General features: G+C 45.3%; 2 protein-coding genes across 2 annotated transcripts in view; one reads left to right on the forward strand and one right to left on the reverse strand.

Moving 5' to 3' along the window:
• CDKN3 (cyclin-dependent kinase inhibitor 3) overlaps positions 1-1,166 on the forward strand; it is a gene marked incomplete at its 5' end in the record, with an annotated part of 5,762 nt that extends 4,596 nt beyond the window's left edge. Inside the window, one exon of the mRNA XM_009082118.1 lies at positions 1,080-1,166. Coding sequence (XP_009080366.1) covers positions 1,080-1,166 — 87 coding nt within the window. The remainder of the gene's footprint in view (positions 1-1,079) is intronic.
• A 2,924-nt stretch (positions 1,167-4,090) lies between these two features.
• Positions 4,091-10,598, reverse strand: CNIH1 (cornichon family AMPA receptor auxiliary protein 1). Its single transcript, XM_009082117.1, has 4 exons — positions 10,518-10,598; positions 6,894-7,006; positions 5,991-6,134; positions 4,091-4,981 (listed from the first exon to the last, which is right to left on the reverse strand). The coding sequence occupies exons 2-4, from the start codon at positions 6,962-6,964 to the stop codon at positions 4,954-4,956; spliced, it is 243 nt and encodes an 80-aa protein (XP_009080365.1). The 5' UTR covers positions 6,965-7,006; positions 10,518-10,598; the 3' UTR covers positions 4,091-4,953.
• Between the last annotated feature and the right edge of the window lie 965 nt (positions 10,599-11,563).

Raw genomic sequence — 11,563 nt, forward strand, 5'->3', positions numbered from 1 at the left:
GTGGGATTTTCAGCCTCTCTTGTATATGCATTTCTGTCAATACAAGTCCCAGATGTTGCACTTCAAACAGTTCTATGTACAGGAGAGAGCTGACATTTAAAAGCTCTACAGGACAGCAGTTCCTGAGTAGAAAGATTTGCCTAAAGTCTGTCTCTCTGTTAGCTCTAGGCCTTTCTAGAAGGCAAATCATGTTTAAATTACTTGTTGAAAATCAGTCTCCACAAAGCGAGGGCAGGTGAGGAGCAGCTTGTGTCCCTGGTTGAGGGAGTGGGGAAGGATATGAGCATGTTACAACTAGAATCCCTCACAGCCCCTTGGGGTGGGTGATCTGTGCTTCAGCCTCACCTGATCAGCATTTTTACCTCATTTTGAATATCTGGTTATCAATGCTCCACACAATGTACAGGATGCACCTCAGCACTGTTACAACAAATTGTTGTAGATCACCTCACTGAGTAAACACTGTGATCTGCATCATGGATTCAGCATGCAGAGAGCAACACTCTTGGTGACCCAGACCTACTCACTCTCCCCAACTCCCTGACAGGAGGGTGTAACCAGGTGGGGTCAGGCTCTGCTTCCAGGGAACAAGTAATAGGATGAGAGGAAATGGCCTCAAACTGCACCAGGGGAAGGTTTAGATTGGATAACATGGAAAACTTCTTCCCCAAAAGGCTTGCCCAGCCCTGGCACAGCTGCCCAGGGCAGTGGTGGAGTCACCATCCCTGCAGGGATTTAAAAGCCTTGTAGATGTGGCACTTGGGGCCATGGTTACTGGTGGTCTTGGCAGTGCTGGGGAATGGTTGGAAGTGATCTTAAAGGCCTTTTCCAACCCAAATGATTCAAAATAAAGCAGCTTTGAATTCTGACAGCTCCTGCCTCTGAGGGCCACATTTTGCCTTACCTTATGCTCACTTGTGCCCTTTATGGGGACTCACAGGATCCAAGCCAAGATCCTGGGTCTGTAAGCCAAGAAGAATGAATGGTTTCACCCTGGGGCATCAAACAGCTTTGTAAGGTGGGTGGTGTCTCTCCTGGCAGCACAGAGCTCTCACTGCCGATCTGGTTGTGCTTTCCAGCAGTACAATTACCTCCACGAGTTCCGGGAGAACATGTCTGCGCACCTGGCAGCCAAGGACACGGCGCTGCGGTCCCTGTCGCCATAGCTGCTACTGCCAGGGTACAGCTTTGCCTCTCTGGCACACACCTGGACAAGACACCTCTCACCTGACCTTCAGTTCCTCAGCACTGCTGCCTGTATGACACCAGCTGTTCCCTTCTAATACGTGTGTAAAATAGTGGGGTGGGGAAGGAAATCCTGCAGGATGTGCAGCATATTCCTCTTTGGTGACTTCAATACACAGTCTTAAAAATGCAAGTGTGGTTGTGTTCATTGCTGTTCTGCTGATGGGCTGGTTTTTCAGGGATAGTCATGCTGGGATAATGGAGCTGGATCAAAAGAACATCACTAGAGCTGTTTGCAAACACCCTCAGCTCTGGGAGTTTCACTGTGGTTACAGTGGAAACTGTCACTACAAGGGGCAGCCTGTTTAATGCAAAGTGGAAGAACCTATTCCTCTGCATCTTCCTTCAGCCCAGTGTTCTCCCTAAAGCTTTCAGGGGCATTAGTTAGGGTGTGTGCCCAGAAGGAAGGGGTGGGGATACTGCCAGAAGGCACAAAGGGGAATTAACTGGGTGTACTGGGGCTCATTCCTGAAAAGCCTAGAAAGCCTTTTGCTTGATGGAAAGCAAAGGCAAGTCAGCTGGAGTACTCAGCCCTTATAAGGTACTAAGAACTCACTCTAAAATGTCACAGTTGCACTTGGAGTGTTCAGGGGTGTTTAGGAATGAGTCTCCTCATTCCAAAAGCAGGAGGTGTTATGCCAAAGATCTGTGACAAAGCAGCAGGTGGGTTTTTAGGTGACTGTGGCAGGAAGAGACACTGCTGTAGCTGCGTGGGTGAGCTGCTGGCACAGCCCTGCTGCCTGCTAACAGCAGAGTAAACAAACAATCAGCTGTGGGCTGGAGAGGCTCTCACAGAACATTGCTCCAGCAGTCCCCATCCCTCCTGTTTCACTCTATCCATTCACAAAGGGAAGATGAACAGGCTCCAGGTGGATTTTGATACATTTCAGTAACTTCTCGAGTCAGTTGTGACATGAGGCTCTTCCACAGCACTGGTGGCTCTGGGCTGCAGTAGAACTCATTGCTGTGCTGTTTAAATTTCATCTCTTGACATGTTTGAACCCAAAAACTTCAGTGCACATTTTAAGGTGATTTCTACAGCTTAATTAGCTTTCCCTGCCATTCCTTTCTCCATTCCTACAGTGGACACAGAAGCTCTTCCAGTTGCCACAGCATGGAGTCATTTACAGAAAATACTCTGCTCCAAACATGCATCAATACTTAATCCTTGCAACTGCTGCTGTTCAGATATTAAGTATTTATCATATGACTCACCAGGAAACTTACTGAGAGGGAGAAAAATGTCCTTTATTTTCTCCACAATCCTTTGCCTCCTGGAACTCCAGCAATAAATACCATCGGGTCCAGGTTCTGGATACCATAATGGATTAACAAATACACAAACACAACAAAGGGTTAAACAGTTTTGCTTACACAGGCTGAAGTCATCTTTTACTGCAGCCTCTGGAGGAGCTAAGCAGCAGGAAAATAAAAATGATGCAACAGCAACAATATTCCTCGGTTTCCAAAAAAGCCTTTCAAAAATTCTTCTGTTAAAAATTAGGATTGGACAAGGAAGAAAAATAATCATGGAACGCTGAAAGCTTGAGCAGTCAGGGCATGGGATCTAGTCAATAAATGCAAGGAAACGTGAGGAAAACAATTTTATACACAGAGCAATAAGCTGTCAGGACTGTTATCAGTTAGGAAAGAGAGTTGGAAGTTATCACAACCTGAATTCTATTACCCCCAGTACATTATAGAAATGAGAAGAGGAATGCAGAGCAGAGAGGAAGAACCTGCCACTCTGCATCCCCTGGGCACTCAAGTCTTGTGACAATAGCTTAGAAAAGGGGAATCTGCAGAGGAGAAAGGAAATTCCCAAAGCTCCCAAAGGACTTCCAGTCAGGGAGACATTAAACAGACTTCTCTGCATGGACAGATGACATGAAGGTCTGTTCACACATGCCCAGCATAAAAAGGTGGAATTGGGGAAATTTTCAATTATGTCCTAAAAAAAATAAGAGTTTAGGGGCACCAAGTAAAATCTGATAGAACTGTTAAAAAATTGTTTTTACACTCTGAGTAACTCTCTGTCTCAGGGCTACCCAGAGCAGCTGTGGCTGCCCCATCCCTGGCAGTGTTCCAGGCCAGGTTGGATGGGACTTGGAGCAGCCTGGGCTGGTGGAAGGTGTCCCTGCCCAGGGCAGGGGTGGAATGAGGTGAGCTTTAAGGTCCTTCCAACCCAAACCATCCTGGGATTCTATACCTTCCATACTTGGTTATAACAGGGCTCAAAAAGCAACTGACTTGATAGAAGAAAAGCCATTTGGGGATGTTTAAGGTGTCAGAGCTCTCTCCAGACACCAAATTTCCACACTCTCTCACTTCCCAGGCAGATGTGTTCCAACCTCTGCCCTGTCCCACATTCCTTTTCCTCAGCTGTTGCCACTGCCCAACACACCAACACTGGAACATCTGGATTTCTGGTGGAATCCAGTGCAGCCACTCACACAACTTTTATTGCCTCTAACACCCAAGAGCCCCAAAGTGAACAAATACACAGTTTGTACAAAACCAAGTTTTACTAGAACTGGCAAACTCTGCATTATTCTCCAGCACAGGTAAATGAAAAAGATTCCTAATTACCATTTGTAAGTGAAGCAGCTGTTCACAGTCACAATTTACAATGCAGTATTTATCTGAAACATCTTCCCCTGCCCCATCTACTAGTTAACTCCATGGAAAAAAAAGCAGGAAATGAGAGCTTCCCTTTTCCAGACATAACATGATTCCGTGTTCTGTTTTTAAAGGGGATGCAATTATCCACTGTGAAACTGACAGATGAGCACAGTGAGGATCTGTCCAATTCCAAAACAAAACAAGGCACCGGATCAAAAGAGAGTGTGGCTGAATTTGAGATTTGTTTTTTATTATCCTTTATTGCACTAAGGAACAGCAGGGCAGTTTCACGATCTCACTTTCTGCTTTGAAAAAGTCTGTAGGATTACTCTAGAACCCGAGTATTTTCAGCATTGGACTTGATAAATGTTGGAGGTTTGTCCATTTGTTAATGAGATAACACAGACATTTTAAAAATAAATCATCATTCAAATTCATTCCTTCATGGACAATTCAGCTTCTCCTACCACAGTGGCACAGGCTCGAGATTAAAGCAGGGTTAATGTTTGGAGAAGGCTCTGGACATGCACACACAGGGAAAGATTAACCAGAGAGAAACAAAATAAACCAAAACAGAACTCCTATTTTTGCAGATGTATCCATGAATTAATTTCTTAAGACCAAGGTCACCTATGGGTAAAACACACAGCATTCCAGTCCCTCCCAAGCCCTCGGAGCTACAGCTGATTTGGAGTTAAGAGTGGGATACACAAGTCCAAGTGAGCCACTACAAAGCCCAGCCTAAAGCAAATCCCTAGTGTCCTAAGGCTAGTAGTAACCAACACCTACTCGAAGGTTATGGCTGTTCCTTATGGAGTGCAAAGTCAAAACTTTTCTAAACCCAGACATCCTTAATTCACATGTAATTCCTTAATTTCAGCATCCCAGGAAAATATAAGAAAAACAGTCTTTCCACAGGTATAAAATGTGGAAGTGTTTAAAACCAGGGGAGTCATTGTTTGCTAACGCGATTGTGATCGGCAGGTTCCAATTCAGACTTGGTCAGAGGTTCTCGTTGTAAAGAATCCAATGGTTTGTGTGGCTTTTGCATGCACTTAACTGGAACAAAGCTTGCTGAGTGTCTTCTTAAGAGCTCACCAGAACATAAATCATGCTGCAAAAGAAGATAAAAATATTAAGATGCATCATTTTCACACCGGAATTTCACACAGATTATCCTGAGCTGGAAGGGACCCTCAGGGATCAGAGTCCAACTCCAGGACACCCCAACAATGCACCCTGTGCCTGAGAGCATTGGCCAAACACTCCCTGAGCTCTGACAGCCTTGGGACTGTGACCACTGCCCTGGGGAGCTGGGGAGAACCTTCTCCTGATATCCAACCTAAACCTCCCCCTAAATTTTGATGAGTGTCATACATTTAAATATACAGTTGTATATTCTAAGGAACAAATCCAAGTGAAATATGTGGACTGTGACTGGGGATTTGACATAATGACTCTTCTCCTGACTTCAACAAAAATCACATTTGCATCAAATACCTACTTTTATCTAAGAAGTTCATGTTTCAGCTTCTTAATGAAAACACTCTGGGGTTTATTGTATTATGCTTAAAAGCAAAGCTTGGAGCTTTCCAGTCTCCAGTCATGGAATACAGATTCAAAATAGTAATCCTGACCCAATTAAGATTTATGTTTTCAAACAGAATCAATGGTGATTATGGATTCATGTTCAGGAAAGTTGGAACTGTGTAATTATGATGTCATAGAATCCCAGAATGGTTTGGGTTGGAAGAGACTTTAAAGCCCATCCAGTTCCACCCCCTGCCATGGGCAGGGACACCTTCCACCAGCCCAGGCTGCTCCAAGCTCCATCCAACCTGGCCTGGAACACTCCCAGGGATGGAGCAGCCACAGCTGCTCTGGGCAACCTGTGCCAGTGCCTCAGCACCCTCACAGCCAAGAATATCTTCCCAATATCCCATCTGTCCCTGCCCTCTGGCAGTGTGAAACCACTCCCCCTTATCACTCCATGCCCTTGTCCAAAGTCCCTCTCCAGCTCTCCTGCAGGATCCCTGCCGGCACTGCAAGGAATATATCCCTATGTACAATATTTCTCTGGTGCACTGAGCCAAAATTTCAGACTGAAGGAAAAAACCACTTACCCATATAGGTAGTAAAAAAAGGATAGAAGGTAGAATGCTAATTTGCACCATCCTTCCTTCTGGCAATAGGCTAAAATATCAGCATTCATGATGGTCGTGGGATCGTAGAGCCCTGGGCCACTCATCACGGGTCTGCTCATGTACCTGCAAGGGAGGCACAGTCAGGGGTGGGAGATGGTGATGGGAAACGTTGGTTCCTGCTCCCCACCCACCAAGGAACACCAGAACTGAGACAAGGAATTGCAGCCCTTACAGCAAAGTCCATCAGCTCCATGTAGGAGCTGGGGAACTGGGAGAGGAGCACAGAGCTCTGAGCTAGACATGCCTGTGGAAGGGCTTTCACACACAGTGCTTACCTCAGCCTTAAACCATGCTGAGTTCTGCTACACCCAAAGGAAATGGGAAACACTTCTAAAGAAATGAAAAGTAGGATTCCTTAGGGAAAAGTTGGAAAAGCTGGGGAAGAGTGTATAACACCACAAAACCTATAGCCTCTACTCACTGCTAACACTTGTGCTGGCTGCTGGGTTGGGTTTCAGTCAGAGCAGCTCCCTGCACAGGACTCACAGCAGCACCAGCAGAGGTGGTGCCTGTGTGTCATGGCAGGAGGAGAGCAGGATTGCCACTTCCACTGGCATTCCACACTGGGAATTGTCTCAGCACACCTTTGACACATCAGTGACTTGAACACACACAACACAACTCGGTTCTTGCACAGCACAAGAGAATAAGAAATAGAAGAAACCCCCAAGAAAGCCAAGTGATGGTTCTTATTGTACAGCCATAAACTTTCTCAGTGCTGCATGAGAAAACATCTTTGCCCATGACACAGAACACTGGACAGGACGCACAGCAACAGGACAATGAGTAACAATTCACTGAGCACAGAGATACCAAGATTACCTCCAAATATGATAAGCCAACAAGGGCATATTGAGACCCAGTGTGAGCCACTCTGCTGCACAGAGAAACATGACACAGAAGAATGCATGGATGAGGTACTCTGGAAGTACAAGCTGGAAAAGAAAAAGATGAGTTAGAAGTTTTGATTACACAAAACCAAACGTGTGGTGTTTCATCTACTTTGGAGTTGAGCTATTGCTTTTAAGTATCATTTAGAACTAACACTAACAAGACTGTGAACGTGAAAGCAGCAACCAGCAGGATGTGCCTTGCTGTTTTCACAGGGTATTCATGAACCAAGTAGAAAAATTTGTCAGATTAAATGCTCAGATCAGTATTTTTAATTGCTTCTACAAAATTAACAGATTCCACACTTTATACATGACCCTCAGAAGAGACTGAGATATTTCTGCTCATGCAACAGAGAAATATCAGTAGGAAACATGCTCCATTGAACAGCTTATAGGCAAAAAGATACTTGTGTTTCCCTGTTTCACAGCTTTGTTTTGGTATTCACACCCCCAGAACTTGTCAAATTCCCTGTACTGCCAAGATGTGACACCCCAGGCAGAGCTTTAACCAGCAGTGGTCACACACAGGGGTCTGCACAGAGCAGCTACGCACAGACAGCTTGGGGGAGTTCAGCAGTTTTTCCTCACAGGTCCCCCCTGGGCATGCTTTACAGCATCATGCTTCCAGCAGAAGCCCACAGAGCTCATCATCAGTTAACTATGGAATCACAGAAAGCATGAAATGCTGGAGATATTAGTGTTGTTAATAGGAATAACATGGAGAGGTACAGAGAGTAAAGGCATGCAGAGAGCTGCAAAATCTCACACCCACCACAGGGGTAAAGTTCTCTACAAGTCACCCCAAAGTGATGTTATTTACTGCTTTATCACAATTCAGAAGGAATCATAGAATCACAGAGTGGTTTGGGTTGGAAGGACCTTAAGGCTCATTCAGTTCCCCCCCCTGCCATGGGCAGGGACACCTTCCACCAGCCCAGGTTGCTCCAAGCCCCATCCAACCTGGCCTGGAACATTCCCAGGGATGGAGCAGTCACAGCTTCTCTGGGCAACCTGTGCCAGTGCCTCACACTGGCACAGGTTGGGAAGAATTCTTTGGGAAGAATTTCTCTCCAAAATCCCACTGAGCCTTGCCCTCTGTCAGTGGGAAGCCATTCCCTGTGTCCTGTCCCTCCAGGCCCTTGTCCTAACTCCCTCTGCAGCTCTCTTGGGAGCCCCTTTAGGCACTGGAAGGGGCTCTAAGGTCTCCCTGGAGCCTTCTCCAGGCTGAACACCCTCAGCTCTCCCAGCCTGGCTCCATAGGACAAGCAGCAGATGTGAAAGCTTCTGCTTTGTCAGCTCAGGACCACTAAAATTCTCCTGATGGAAAACACTCCATGTCTACTCAAAGATTTAAAATGTCCACAGGTACACACACGAACACCACACTCTCCCCCTCTGTTTGTGCAACATGCCTAACATTGCTCAGCCTGACTAGATGGACATTTCAGTGTTTTTCAGTCTTCTTTTAAAGCCCCAAAATATCTCCCTAGAAATCTAAAAGCTACCAACAAACACTGTCACCACCTACTCTGCTATACCACTCTGCTTCTCCCAGTGAAGAATAAACACAGCAAACTTGCATCAACACCACCAAAATTCATCTGTGGTACACGAAATGTTTCAAGTAAATATTTTCACCCAGATCCTTCTTTGCATACTTACCATTTACACATGGCAATTATTTATAGCAAAACACCAACCACCCTGCCCAACTCAATGCACTTGGCAGCCTGCTGGGACAGACTTACCAGGCCTGAAAAATCTGTGTTTATTTACCTACACATCTCAAAATATGGGTTTATTTTTCCTTTTCTCTTGTTTATTATACCCTACTCCCACTCTGGAATACCTGCCTCTTTCAAAGCTCCCACACTCCATCCTCCCTGCCTGTCCTGAAGGAAAATTAATTACATCATGTTCTCCCATATTTATCACAGAAACGAGGGAGGATGAATCTGGTTGCTGAGAAAAGATCTGACTATAACAGGAGCAGGGAAGAGAAGGAACAAGCAGTGTACTAAGCAGTTACTATTTTGAGCTAATCTTTCTCCTGAGGTGTCTCAATTCCTACCAGGATTTTCGATTCCTTGTACAGGAAAACATTGTCCAGCATCATTTATTTACCAGATCCCCTCAAAAGTTTGGATCTGAACTACACTTTTAGGAGCTAATCTACTTCCACAGGAGCAGCAAATCTGAAACTGTTTCAGACTCCCAGTTCACAAAGTTGCTGTGTGAAGGACTCTCCATGCACGCTGGGTTAGCAGGAGGTTAATACTTGGTTAGACATGCACATTGTAACACTACAAAGGTTGCAGGAAGATCATAATGCATCGATGTCATGAGAATTTGCCTCTCCCCATACTGCAGCAGAAATGACTAGAACAGACCAAGCAAGGGAAACTGTTAGATGCACAACTGTGTGAGCAGCAAACCTCCTCCCCGAGCTGCAGCCCTGCCTGGCACCTCTGCTCCTCCCCACCCTTCCCCACACTCTCTGTTTGTGTGTTCAGTGTCTGACATGCTCTTATTTCCTCCCCAATCACTGTCAATTCATTTTTGATTTGCATATTTTCCTTAAAACGCACTAAAGCTACACTCCAGGCCACGCTGCTGTGCTGCCCCTGCCTCCTCCCTCAGCCTGGGCACATGCACAAAGGAAAATCCATGAGAAAGGCACAAAAAAAAAATCAAGCTGTGTGTGCTTTAACCAGCCTCTCTTCTGCTGCTGGTGTGTTGGAAATGCAAACTGTGTGCCTCAGATTCTTTTCCTAAGGAAGGAGTGTCAGAGTTGCATCCAAGGGAGGACACCAGGACACAGCCCTGATCCTGGATAAATCACATAAAAATAACAGGTGAAGATCATCCCTATCACCTTCTACCCACCCAAATCCTCAAAAGAAGATCCAAATTGGCTTGGTCAATGTTTAAAAAAACAACTGTTCTCCCATAATCTCAGAGTTCAGCAAATCAGGCTTGAAAAAGACAATCTATTTCTGCCTGAAGTTCCTTTCTGACGCCTACCAGGCATGTAACAGTTTTCCCCACATCACTGGGTTAAAGCAAGCAGAGTTGTTTTTGCACAAGATATGGAGATCCATGAGGTTGTTACAAACCCCAACAAACAGATAAACAAGCGGATGAACAGGCAGACTCAACAAAAAGAAACAGCTGAGGAGTATTACAGATGTTCCTAAGGAAATGAAGGGGAAGTGGCATCAAAAAACATGAAACTGAGAAGCAGTACACACCTTCAATGCAATTTTGACTCTTTTAATCTTTTTGACCTTTTCAACTGTCTTTGTGCCGAAAAATGTGGAAAGCAGATTGAAAGAATGTTAGTATGACAGCTGACAAGATCACCAGCAGATTAATAACAGTCAGAATATTCAACTTCAAGGTAAAGAATCACATAAAGAACTTCCCTAGAACTTGGCTTGTCAACCCAAGATGCAATTCTATTGCCTAGAGTTGATTGCATCAAGATAACACCAAAAATAATCACTTTACATACATTTACTGAACAAAACAAAAGGGTTAGGGTGTTACTTACAGGATTGAGTGTGTTACATTGGTCTATGGGGTTCTTGTAATCAGTCTTCAGTTCATCAAATGCTATAATCTGGGGGGGGGAAACAGAAAGAAACAGTTGTGATTCCTCAGGCCAGGAGCAAACAGCGCGGTTTATCCATGAAAAGTACCATTCTGGCACAGAGCCACAAGGTTCAGCTGCTGCCACTGTGTTCAGGGGCATCTCTCCTGAGTGCTAACATCACAAACCCACATCCCCTTTGTCCTGTCACTCCAGGCCTTTATGCAAAGTCCCTCTCCAGCTCTCTTGGAGCCCCTTTAAGCACTGGAAAGGGTTTAAGGTCACAGAATCCCAGTATGATTTGGTTGAAAAGGACCTTAAAGCCCATCTTGTTCCACCCCCTGCCATGGGCAGGGTCACCTTCCTAAGACTCATGTGGAATAGATTTTACAAACCACAAAGCAGATTCTTCAGGCATGCAGAGACCTCTGACTCCTCTATCTTTTTACCCCCACACCAGCAACAAGTTTTCATGTTCCTTTCCTCAGTTTCTATCCCAACTCACTGTGAAGACCCCAAGCCTCACAAGGAAGTCTCCTGGTGACAGCAGGAACCTGGCACAGGGATCCTTCATCAAGAAGAAGCAACAGCAAGCTCAAAAGCAAACAGATATTTTGCCTCACAGAATAAATCAGGTTGGAAAAGACCTCTCAGATCATCCAGTCCAATCCATGACCTAACACCACCATGTGAACCAGACCATGTCACTGTGTGCCATGCCCAGTGTCTCCTTCAACTCATTGTCTAAGTAAATGCTGAGCCCACATATATGCCCAAAAGCTTTATCCATAAAGAAAAACAAACAGATATACTTCACTTTTTCATGCCATAAAAACGAAGCAGCATGAAGCACAAAGCCACTTCTATAGACTGTCCTGCCAAGTCTTACATCCTCCCCTGGAACAGCATCTCGCAGGGATCCCAGGGAGGTTCCTATTCAGCTGCTCTCCCTGTGTCAGGCTCACGAACGAAAACACAGGATCCCAAAGTGGTTTGGGTTGGAAGGG

The sequence above is a fragment of the Acanthisitta chloris genome, unplaced genomic scaffold, assembly GCF_000695815.1.
Source record: "Acanthisitta chloris isolate BGI_N310 unplaced genomic scaffold, ASM69581v1 scaffold20699, whole genome shotgun sequence".
Taxonomy (NCBI): domain Eukaryota; kingdom Metazoa; phylum Chordata; class Aves; order Passeriformes; family Acanthisittidae; genus Acanthisitta; species Acanthisitta chloris.

Bases quoted from the DNA above. Each gene is read 5' to 3' on its own strand.
- CNIH1 (XM_009082117.1), bottom strand. From the start codon at position 6,964: ATGTTTCTCTGTGCAGCAGAGTGGCTCACACTGGGTCTCAATATGCCC. The intron at 6,135-6,893 runs GTAATCTTGGTA...CCTCCCTTGCAG, and splicing joins TTGGCTTATCATATTTGGAG to GTACATGAGCAGACCCGTGA. The intron at 4,982-5,990 runs GTAAGTGGTTTT...CTTCTTTTGCAG, and splicing joins TTTTTTTACTACCTATATGG to CATGATTTATGTTCTGGTGA.